This window comes from Dunckerocampus dactyliophorus, chromosome 14 (assembly GCF_027744805.1).
Source record: "Dunckerocampus dactyliophorus isolate RoL2022-P2 chromosome 14, RoL_Ddac_1.1, whole genome shotgun sequence".
Classification (NCBI taxonomy): domain Eukaryota; kingdom Metazoa; phylum Chordata; class Actinopteri; order Syngnathiformes; family Syngnathidae; genus Dunckerocampus; species Dunckerocampus dactyliophorus.
Genome location: NC_072832.1, coordinates 4,083,898 through 4,096,597, shown reverse-complemented (window position 1 = coordinate 4,096,597; position 12,700 = coordinate 4,083,898). Strand labels below are relative to the sequence as shown.

At 41.3% G+C, this 12,700-nt stretch overlaps 1 protein-coding gene across 3 annotated transcripts in view; it reads left to right on the top strand.

Annotated features, from left to right (window-relative positions):
- lrpprc (leucine-rich pentatricopeptide repeat containing) overlaps window positions 1-12,700 on the top strand; it is a 68,949-nt gene that overhangs the window by 33,115 nt on the left and 23,134 nt on the right. For all 3 annotated transcript variants that reach the window (XM_054799268.1, XM_054799269.1, XM_054799267.1), the window contains 2 exons: window positions 8,048-8,172; window positions 10,530-10,636. In XM_054799268.1, the coding sequence (XP_054655243.1) occupies window positions 8,048-8,172; window positions 10,530-10,636 (232 nt within the window). The remainder of the gene's footprint in view (window positions 1-8,047; window positions 8,173-10,529; window positions 10,637-12,700) is intronic.

The window sequence follows — 12,700 nt, the reverse complement described above, 5'->3', positions numbered from 1 at the left end:
GGTGTATGTTTGTGTGTTGCAAAATGCAGATCAGTATTATCAAACATCGGCCCTCGGGGTCACTAGTATTACCCCCCTTCAGCGCCTGTGTGCTATTCGCTGTTGTGTGTGTGCTCTATTTATCGGCGTAGCTTTTTAAGTAGATCATCTCATTAGCATGTTAATTATGTACAGAGCACTAATTGCTGGATTTAGCCCAGCCACACTGTGCACCGTTGGGGGGGGACTCACACACCAAGGCTATACACATACTTTCATACCGTGTTTACCTCGAGTGTCAATGTTGTCGTACTTCGCAGGTGCCCCCCCCCGCCACTGTTGATTTTCATAGTAATTCTGCCACAAACACTTTGCGGGTTCACTTATTGACCACTGCCTCGGCACGATTAGCAAACTAATTTACTCCTGGGTCATCATCAGTAGCGGCCAATACGTAAACACACATACACACACGCCGGCTGGTTCCATGGACCCAAGTGGACAAGGTAATTTCTGGAGGTCTGCTTTTATTGTCGTCTTTTGTCAGGGTTGGTTTGAAGTATACTTAAAAGTATTCTACTTGCTAACCTGCAAAGGACAAATGGGGAAGTAAGCTTACCTGTAGTCGGCAGGCATAACCCTCTTTCACACATCCTGTAAAACCCATAAAACCTGGCTTTTCCTGTGTCGCTGTTATGTACTGTATAAACAGCACATACACAATGGGGGGGACAAACCTGGCCACACGGTAGACCACGGTTTTATTCCTGTTCAGTAGAGTTGTCCAAACTTTTTCCAACATGGGCCACACACAGGAGAATTGAAGATTGTAGCAGCCACTTTGATAGACTTCACATTTCATTATTATTATTATTATTATTATTATTATTATTATTATTATATTTCATTATCAAACACTCTAAAAACCAACCCAAGCAATTAAAAAAATAATAAAAGGAAACCTGCATGTCAGATTTGGATTATAGGTTACGTATGGAACGACGAAAACTGAAACAATGTAAATCCAATGTATCTGTTCCAGATGCCCAAAAAACGTAAGAAAAATACATTGTTTTGAGAATAATTGTAGTTTTACACGCAGAAAACAATGCGCAATAATGACAAATGGATGGAGCCTATTGTTGCGGATTTCCTGTACGTCCTGGCGAGATTGAATTCAATAGTACCTCACACCTTCTTTATCAAATGCTGGCATTCTCAACTTTCTTTGGCCCCGTGGTCAAATATTTGAACACACACTCATGGGAATGAGAAAACATCTCCACAATTTTGTATGCGACACATTTAAATGGTTGATATTGCACAGCAGGTTCAAGATGCCGTTCTCCTCGTTCTCTAATTCGAGTGGAAAACATTTGACTTTCGCTCACTGACAGGAGTCTACTTTCCCCTCTTTATCCGTTATTTCTATCCCTTCATTCCGTCAGTCAGCCGACAAATCGATTGTTGGGTTGAGGAGGAGGAGGAGGCAGAGCGCGCAGATATAAACGAGGACAAAGCAGGCATCATTCTCGCCCGCGCCCGTCTCATCGCCGAGTCGCCGCTTAATGACTTAATGAACACTTCTGTGGCAGATTAGCCCTTGACAGCCCATCGTACGCGCCGCCCCGTTAGCCTTCGCGCCCGTCCGCTCTGCATTGTCTCGGCTAACTTGCTACCACTCTATCTTGGCAGCTAGCTGCGGCTGCCGCTTGAAAGTGATTAGCGACAGCAAATGCTAATGAGCAGGGAGATGGCAGGACGTGTATGATAATTCCGAGGACCGTCGTTGACAGTGGTGGAGATGAATAGAGAGCGGGGCAACTCAGAGAAACGCCTCATTCGCTAACTTTTGTTTTTTGGTAATGATTTCCCAAATAATACAAAATAGACATTTTTTATGCCATTTTGTAGCGTGCATGAGAAGAGACCATTACATTTTGGTGTGGTACCAACCAACATCTATTGGCATCTATCTTTAGTGTGTGTCATCATCATGCTCACCTTCAAGTAAGGATGATGTTCTTAAGCCAGCAATGTAATGGTATATGTATTTGGAATCTGATTTTTTTGCTGTGGTGTAGTGATACCGATTTCCCACACGGAACACTGAGTGAGTGACAGGATGGTGGTGTGAAAAAGTGTTTGCCTCCTTCCTAATTTCTGATTTATTTTATTTTTTTGCACGTTTGACACGCATAAATGTTTCAGATCATCACACAAATTTAAATACAGTGCTCCCTGGTTTATTGTGGGGGGGTAGGTTCCCAATGATTCAAGAGTTTTATCGTCATATACACAGTAAAACAGGTACTTATACTACGCAATGAAATTTTTATTCTGTTCATTCTCCCAAAAGTGAAATCCTCGAAGTAGTCAACTTAGTTAGCTGAAAAAACCCCTCACAATGCACTTAATGCACTTTTCTCAGACAGCCATTAACATTTTCCCCACATGTCTCACTTGTTATTTTTTATTTTATATTTTTTATATTAAATTTTATATTTTATTTTAAAACTGCACTTTAAAGAAAATCTGAGAAAGGTGAACGTGTAGCAAGGGAACACTATATTAGCCAGTGACAACACAACTGAACACAAAATGCAGTTTTTAAATTAAACATTTTATTATTAAAGGATTGGGAAAATAATCAACTGGTTGGGCCACGCTTGGCAGCAGCAACTCCACTCAAGTGTTGATGATAACTTGCAATGACTCTCTTACAGCGCTCTTACTGAAATAATTGATCCTGAAATAATAACAAAATTATTGAGAACTTGCCTTAATGTCATGCATTGTTTCAAATAAATGAAATACTCTGTCTTATATGATCTATGCTGTGATTTGAAATACACTACTTTTTTTATATTTACTCGACATTTGCACGTAGTATTGGTATCAGATCAGTATCGCACCCACCTCAGTAGCATGAATTTTAGGCAATATCAGATCGGAAAAGAAATCAGTGGTATCGCACCACTAATCACTATATCACTAATGATGAGGCAGTGCGCACAAGCACAAAATGACTGCTCCGAAGCACGCGACAACGCGACCGCAAATTAGCCGCATCTCTCTATAAGCCGCACGGTTCAGAGCGTGAGAAAAAAGTGGCACATAATTTTTGATGATTGAGGGAGCGATATTCTAACCGCTATGTAGCGAGGGTCGACTGTACTGTTAGATGCCAAATAGAATGAGTCTATCTTTAGTGTTCTGAAAAAACCCATTCATGTTCACTTTCCAACATCCATTAAGTATAAGGCTGTAATCCCTTGAACCAGCATCACTCCCCTTGTGTCAACGCTTTCTATTAGCATTACTAAACTCCGTTCTTAAGCGCACGTAACAACAGGCTAGTGGTGTCATGATCAGTGTCTCATTTGTCTTTCTCCGTGAGAGGACACTGGCTTGATAACAGGCCTGCCGATCTTGGTCACACAAAAGATGAGGAGGGTGGAGAAGGAAGATGGCATGATGAGCCACAATTAGCTTCCTTGTCTAATCCTTCAGGTTTCCACAAGCAAAGCCCTCCTCTTTCTTTCTTTTTTTTTTTTCGAGCTTAATTGGCTGGAAAGGGTCTGACATGCAAAGTTGGGGACATTAACAGGCCTGCGCGCCGTAGTAAATGGCAATGCAAAGTGACAGTTAAATTGTACCGAGGGAAATTATCCATCTTTTGACATCCTTAGCTCTTTTTTTTGGGGGGGGGGGGGGGGGGGGGAATCGTTGGGCAGTGAGAAAAAGAGGGGGGGACAAGGACGAGGGGGTGTAATTGCAATGCCGGGCTTATCTTTTTTTAGTGATGTTACTTTTAGGATATTTTCAAGAGGAAAAATATATGATAGTACACCCCTGGCAAAAATTATGGAATCACCAGTCTCGTCGGATGTTCATTCAGTTGTTTAAATTTGTAGAAAAAAAGCAGATCACAGACATGACACAAAACTAAAGTCATTTCAAATGGCAACTTTCTGGCTTTAAGAAACACGAAAAGAAATCAAGAAAAAAAGATGTGGTAGTCAGTAACAGTTACTTTTTTAGACCAATCAGAGGGAAAAAATTACGGAATCACTCAATTCTGAGGAAAAAATTATGGAATCACCCTGTAAATTTCCATTCCCAAAACTAACACCTGCATCAGATTAGATCTGCTCGTTAGTCTGCAGTTAAACAGGAGTGATCACACCTTGGAGAGCTGTTGCACCAAGTAGACTGACATGAATCATGGTTCCAACACTCCGACTGTTGTTCACAGTCAGCTGTGTCTAAAATCTGGACCAAGTACAAACAACATGGGAAGTTTGTTAAAGGCAAGCATACTGGTAGATCAAGGAAGACATCAAAGCGTCAAGACAGAAAACTTAAAGCAATATGTCCTGAAAACAGAAAATGCACAGCAAAACAAATGAGGAACAAATGGGAGGAAACTGGAGTCAACGTCTGTGACCGAACTGTAAGAAACCGCCTAAAGGAAATGGGATTTACATACAGGAAAGCTAAACGAAAGCCATCATTAACACCTAAACAGAAAAAAATAAGGTTTCAATGGGCTAAGGAAAAGCAATCGTGGACTGTGGATGACTGAATGAAAGTCATATTCAGTGATGAATCGCGAATCTGCATTGGGCAAGGTGATGATGCTGGAACTTTTGTTTGGTGCCGTTCCAATGAGATTTATGAAGACGACTGCCTGAAGAAAACATGCAAATTTCCACAGTCATTGATGATATGGGGCTGCATGTCAGGTAAAGGCACTGGGGAGATGGCTGTCATTACATCTTCAATAAATGCACAAGTTTACGTTGACATTTTGGACACTTTTCTTATCCCATCAATTGAAAGGGCGTTTGGGGATGATGAAATCATTTTTCAGGATGATAATGCATCTTGCCATAGAGCAAAAACTGAAAACATTCCTTGAAGAAAGACACATAAGGTCAATGTCATGGCCTGCAAATAGTCCGGATCTCAATCCAATTGAAAATCTGTGGTGGAAGTTGAAGAAAATGGTCCAACCTGCAAAGCTGATCTGGCAAAAGCAATCAGAGAAAGTTGGAGCCAGATTGATGAAGAGTACTGTTTGTCACTCATTAAGTCCATGCCTCTGAGACTGCGAGCTGTTATAAAAGCCAGAGGTGGTGCAACAAAGTACTAGTGGTGTGTTGAAGTATTCTTTTGTTGTTGTTTTTTTCATGATTCCATAATTTTTTCCTCAGAATTGAGTGATTCCATAATTTTTTCCCTCTGATTGGTCTAAAAAAGTAACTGTTACATACTACCACATCTTTTTTTCTTGATTTCTTGTAGTGTTTCTTAAAGCCAGAAAGTTGCCATTTGAAATGACTTTAGTTTTGTGTCATGTCGCAACACTTACCATTTCATCGAATCATTTATGTTGAGTTTGTGGTCTTCTTTAGCTTTATCTCAGAGCTACCAACTCTCACAGATTCTGTGGGAGACTTAGCAAATCGCCCTCGTTTCCAGACATTCCAACTCCCGGATTGTGATGTTGTTGTGTGGACATGAAATGATGATCATAATCTGTTTAGCAAGTTGTGGAAATAAAAACAAGGAATAAATATTGTGTGAATGTGTTATGTTAAGGTCGTGATCGAAGGGGCATGGAAAACAACTACCGGTAAAAAGAAAAAGCTGCATTCCCAGCGGCTAGCTCTGTATGCCGCAATTATACTGTGCGTAGTCGGCGAGAAATGGCTTTCAAAAAGAAAAGTAACCAGAAGTACAAGGCTGACTATCATGCTGAATGGCCATGTATTACAGGCGAATATCACACGTTTTGCACAATATTTCCATGAAGAGCGGAGATGAAGTGATATATTCTGAGTAATAAAAGGGCAGTGCAAAAGCCAGAGGCGAGGTCCAGAGCTTGTTCAGGTATAAGCATGTTCAACTGGCACTGGCGGACTGCATGATACAGACCGACCCGCCAGTGCAGTTCAAAACATACTGGAGTCCTAAAACATCAAAGCACACTTTTCCTAGTGAGATTTTGAGTAGTGTTTTTTTTTTTTGTGTGTGTGTGTTTTTTGGCAGTATGTCCTTAAAAACATCGGAACACTCTTATAGAGTCATATAGAGGATAGGGATGCCCCGATCAAGGTTTTATGCAGCCTATTCCGATACCGATCAGATCGTAAACATATGTCTTGTATGCCATAACTACGAAAATATTCCATTTATTAATATTGAATCCTACTTTGCGGAAATTCACCGGAACCAATTAACTTCGATAAACTAGGGACGACTGTAGCTCTTTAAAAACAGCGGAGTGTCACGTCGGATCTTTGACAAGCGTAAAATATGACTTTAGGACTTATCAAATCATATGGATTGCAAACACCAAACATTGGCAGCTCTGTTATCTTGGTCCACTTCTAGGAAAACACTAAAAAATCAACTTCCATCGCCTGGACATTTAAGTTTCTTCCTCACTCGCTTACTCTGTAGCCTCTCCCTCGCATGTGCCCTATCTGCTTTGACCTCTCTGTTGATTGACATGGTAATTACTCAATCAACAGATTGACAGCAGCGCTGTCACAACACAGGGGATTGAAGTGTGAAGTGGTCCTCCTCCCCCGTTCTCTCATCTCGTCTCTCTCCTTGGTCTCTCCATTTTTTTCTTTATCAAATCCATCAAGCCGCACTTGTCCTCCCTCTACATAATCTTCTCGGCTGTAGGTCCGCCTGCGAGGAATGGGTTTCGTTAGGAAATAAGGGAACAAGTGGCGGTAAAATTTTGACATGAAGTCTTTGGAGAGGACAAAGCCGTGAAGGTCTTAGGTTTGAAAACTGATTTTTGTACTGCAATTAATGGCAAATAGGAAAAGTGTGAAGATGACCATAGAACAGGACTTGGATCTTTTTGCAATGTAGTAGCAGTAGTGTTGCAAAGTGATGTCCGGTATTGCTAAAGCGACAGTTAGTCAACATGAGTAATAAAAGAACGGACCATACACGACAAAGACAGCTGTGTTTTAGTGTTAATGTGAAGAGACTTACCTCACAGGCACACAGCAATAATCATTACATTTCTACAGCACTTTTCTAGATACTCAAAGACACAGAATTAGATATAGTAAATTGAGTGGAGTAAAACAGTAATCATCCTCCTGCACGTTTTTACTATATACTGTAGTGGTTTGCTTCTTTTTACACTTGCATGACCTCTAACAACAGTTAAGTGTGTGTGAAAGAGACTCCCTTGTCACTTCTTTGAATGCCTTCATCACATGCCTTCATCACATGTTAAGGGTTATTTGAGTTTAATAGTTTTATTAAACAGTGCCAAACTTATTTTTACACTTGCATGACGTGTAAAACACTGTAAAAAAACAAACAAACAAAAAAAACATGTGCAATAGCGAGACTCCCTGTTTACTTCTTTTAAATGTGATTCCTCCACAAGTCATTAAAGGGTGAATTGTGTTCAGTAGTTTTATTGAACAGTCAACACCTTGTTTTTATACTTGTATGGCTTTTATATTAAGACTGGCGCAATGTAACCTCAACATGGCATGTACCACTAATCTGCATTTATTTCTACTTTTCCCTATGGGTATTTGTTTGATATTAAAACATCTCAGGACTATTTGATTTGTGTTCAGCCTTTAAGGTTTGACTCTATTGCAGTCAATCAAGGGCGAGAGGAGGTGAGAAGGCAAATAAGAGGTGAGGAAATTAGGTTTAAAAGGTGCTGTCGAGGACAAAAGGATAGAGAGGGAAAGTTGAAAATAAGCGTGGAGGCTAAAGATCAGTCCTTTTGTCTGGCGCTGAGCATCAAGCACCAATACAAGCCTGTCCAGAGAGACATTAGGGCAGGCATGGAGGAGAGTGCACGATTGTGTGAGAGTGATGTACTGGGGACCAAAAGGCCTCATCACCTGCAGTTGTGCTGTCATGCATTAAAAGGCCTGTATTGTTGGGGTGCGTCATTCTACTAGAATATGAGGTCATGGGGTTAATAATGTGTATTTTTCGAGCGATACAATCCTGACTGATTGCACATCTGTTCTCTGGCTCTTTCTCATTGTTGCCGTGTCGGCAGTGATGACCTCCCCGGAGCTTTGGAAGCAGCGCTGGAGTGTCAGAAACGCTACGGCCAGCTCCCTCGCATCCATGACATCATCGTTTGCTTGGTGGAGAAGGGAGACACGGAGCTTCTGCAGAAAGGTTTCACACACATTTTGTCATGTTGTCACTTATAGATGAGACCCTCGGAATTCAAGCAGTACACTCCAGGAAGCTGTTCAACCTGTTCTCTTCAAATAGCACACATTTTCAGCTAAGAGATAATGGACATTGAAGAGGTCAAACTTCTGCATAAGACACAAACACTTAAGGGTGTAACGGTATGCCATAATTAGAGGTGTCTGGAACTTTTTCCCTCGTGACTATATTGCGAGGTAGTTGCACTTTCTGTCCCTCACTTAATGTATACCATTTGGGAACTCACTAAGCCACTGTACTGTACCAGAAAATACCAGATTAGAAATACATAGGGGTGCAATGATCTCTTGTGAGATTAAAACATAACAACATTTCTCATTCAGAAAAGAATGTAATATAAGTAAATAAAGTAATCACACAATAAATGAAAATGCAGTCGATAATTTTGCCGGCTCCATATACTACAATGTCCATCCATGCGTGTCTGTTTTCCTCGTCTCTTGCCTCCAAACAGGCTGGACGAGGATTCACTCTGCATTGGTTCAGCGCCTAGACGCTTCATAGAACAACAGCGTTCCATAACATAGTCATGAACGGAGTGATCCCTTTTGTCAGTCATACAGTTGTTTTGTGTCTGTGGGGGGAGGCGGGGCCATTGGCATACACACAGCAGAAGAGTGAAGCTTTGTGAGGAGTAATGCTAGGTAACTTAGTCGAAATTCAAAGAAAAAAGATTGTTGCAAAGCAAATGCCACATCCCCCGTGTGTGGGATACGCTTCAAACCGAATGAGCAAGGTGAGCTTCATCAACACAAATGAGCCAGTATGCCAAATTCGTTCGAAAGTGTTGGCAACAAAAAGAACTTCCCACCTCAAACATAGCCACCGACCTAGTTTTCCCATTTGGGGAAAAAAAAGTACGCATGAGATGCAGACACTCGGGTTCCGATAGTCAACACTCACTGAGATCTTGTATCGGCAAAGTCAATACAAACGGTTTGCCACATTGCAAAAGAAATGCTGCTTTTTAATATAGTTGGAAAGACAGCATTTCAAGAAATGCTGCAAATGTTTGGCAGACAGTACGAATTGCTTGCGAGAAAATACATGTCACAAATGCCAATTCCACAACTTTACACAGTGAGAAATCACATACTAAATGAAATATTGCATTATTATGATATTATGATGTACTATCGTTATGTATTATCATAACATTAGTGCTTTATTTGATCTCAAAATTTGTTGATGATAATATCGTTTAGCATCAATTAGTGGGACAATAAATATTTCAAAACGCATCTGCATTGTTTTGTGACTCGGTTAAATTAAAAAGTTTTTTGTCCAGTCATATATATTTTCATTGTACTCTTCTTAAAACTTTTCTTAAAACTATTGTTAATCCGTCTTGTCTCGTTCCGTGGACCCAATTGCATGTATTGTATCGTCTCGTGAGCTGGGTGTCTTGTGACACCCCTACAAGTACATAAATATGTTATAAAGTAATTAGCGACATTTTTTTTTTTTAGTTTATTGCTGTTTTTTTTTTTCTTTTTTTTAATCATCCTGTCGGGCTGTAATGTTGCTGAAAAGGTCAACTTCAATGTCCCTAGGGGGCAAGTGGTTGTGGAGTGCACCTCTTAACTCTCCAACCCCCATCCCTCCCTCACACACACTCTTTCCTCGTCTGTGCCCTCACCCGGGGCGGATAACAAGACCCAACAGCCCAGTGTCATGTGAAGTATACGTGAAGTATATGTGTAGTATGTGTAGTCAAAACAAAAATCCAATGGGGAGACACACACACGTGTGCTGATTGGGATTTCAGAACGCAGAGCAAAAGCATAATCTGGCTCTTCTTGACTGGCGTGACCTTTTCAGAACTGAAGCTGCAGCAGGAAATGGAGTTGTAGGTGAGGTGTTTGTTTTGTGAGGTCCAGCAAAGTGAACCATTCTAACGGCTCAAGAAAGAAAAGTGCACATAAGTGTCCAGACTAACATATCAAGTTTAAAAAAAGAAAAACCTATGCACCTATGAAATTTTCACTAACTTTTTTCAAGGTACATCAGCATACAGACATTGATAGAGGCTTATTTGAGCAGTCCAAAATGTTATTATGCAGTACAGTATGTATTATTCTCCCCCCAACCCCCACCCTCCCCAAGTCATCTCTGCTGAATATATCACACATCGGCTGCAGGTAAAGCTGAGCACTGATGAGCGCTTGGACTTTCATTCAGGTCTTTGATGGCTGTTGGAGAGCGCACTTGCCGTGGCAGCTTCTGTGTCTCAAATAGTGGAATCAAAATGAAAGGATGTGTTTTTTTAACCTTTAACTTGTCTTCTTTTCCTTCCTCAGCCATGGATGTTGTGAGCCAAGAGCGAGGGGAGATGACCATGCTGTACTACCTGCTATTTGCCTTCTTGCAGACGGGCCGATACCGTGAGGCTCGCAAGATTGTTGAGGTAATGAACTCAACGTCTTTATGCCATGTTGACACAAGTATTGGAACACACCTGGTTATTCCACCTACGATGGGGTTGGCCCCACCCTTTGCAGCTATGACAGCTTCCACTCTTCCAGGAATACTTTTTTACCAGATTTTGTCCATTAGTGAGGTCTGAGGTCGCTGATGTTGGACCTGAGAAAGGCCTGCTGGCTCAGCATCTCTCAAAGGTTTCTGAAGGGACTCTTCCACACCAGACTCATCTAAGCATGAGGACGAAAATAGGGCCTTTCTCGTTCTCTGAACGTTAGAAGCATACAATGTCTTGAATGAAGAATTAAGAGTGTGAGGGGTTGAAGCCCAACCCATAATAGACGAATGAACTCAAGAAGACCTCGTACTTTTGTCCATCTAAATTTAGGGTGTATGTGTATGCCAGGGTTCAGAAAGTGGAGTCTAAATCTCAATCATCTTTCCACAATGGCGTGCTTTTATTGTGACCTAAATAGTAATAATACATGCTGAAAGATACCTCTTGTCCTATTGAAAGCCTTGTGGATTAGTGTAAAAGAGTGATGCAAGGCAGGCCGATAAGAAGCAGCTGACACGCGGATGAACTGCACGGTCACAGGTTGGATAACAGCGTCGGGTTATTGATGAATAAACAGATCAGGATATGAGGCATCAGAGGGAAACAAAGACATTATGTTGTCTAAACACACTGAGGGCACTAAAGGAGGAGGGGAAAAATACCTTAACTCCCCTGCTCATCTGTCCACTAAAAGAGGGATTTGTGCCTCTTGAGGATTTCCCAAGCCTCTGAAGCGCTATCGACGTTGTTATTGTGGCTGTATGGCTCTTATCCTACTTAGAAACAGCAAGTCAACTAAATGCCAACGGCGTGTGTGTATATATATATATATATATATTTGTGTAAGACTCACAAAGCCTTGTTATGAACAAACACACTGTCAAGAATGTCAGTTGGACTGTCAAAGGCTCCCCCATACGTCAGACGGAAGGTTCATCACAGTCCCTCAGAGTATTGAATCATGCAGCGCCTTAAATAATACAGTGGGTGCGCAGAGCATGTGTCAACACTCAGTGAAGGCAGCCTGACAATATAATGTATATCTAAATTACACACAAGTGCACTCCCAAGTGCTAAATCTGAACCTTAGCTCCGGACAGTGCACTATTATAGTCCACAGGCTCTACTTTACTGCAGTGCCAGTGCAGTGATTGGGCCAAGCACCCTAAAGGTAGTGTTTTGTAGTGAGGGGTGTGAGAAATTTCAAGTCAATCCGATGTCGTTTTGGGGTTTCATAACATCACCACCATGTAGCGCCACCAAAGAGCACAGTCAACACAGCACGGATTAGAAGAGTTATACCATGGGGTGTCCTAATTTTATTGTCTCGATGACTTTAACTGGAAAACAATCTGGATACTGCTCTTGTTAAAGTTTCAAAAGCTGGTCAATCACATGCCTCCTCCCCATGTCATTTATCTTTAATACTTGATAGTAGTGTTACAATCAAGTACAAAAAGAAATAAACGTGCATATATATAGGTGTTATATATACTGTATCGATACACACCCACACACACACACACACACACACACAGAGCCCAAACACTCCATGGAGGGTGGTCAAGTGGTGGGCCAGTGAGTGCTGGTTCTCCTTAGGCTCTGTTTGGTATAATTGGCAGCTGATTAATCACAGCTAATTAAATGTAATGATAGAGAAAGGTGGCCAATTTTGTGCTAAATGGTCATAGTTAGGTAGGGGGATTGTCAGGCGGTCCAGGCCTATTATTGCACTATGTTCTGTTTTTGTGTGTGTGTGCGTGTGTGTGTGTGTATGTGTGTGTGCGTGTGTGGTCAAGGTTAGGTAGCATTGCTAAAGAGTGGTGAGCTATTATGTGTTTTTACATGAGGGAGATGGGGTCCAGCCATGCTTCCGTGTATGTGTTGTAAGTGGTGAGGGTGATTAAAGGAATTAAAACATTAGGAGCTGAGATGGAGAGGCTTTGTTAGGTGAAAGTGAGTAAAGTGTTCTTTCTTTGTGTGCATGTACCT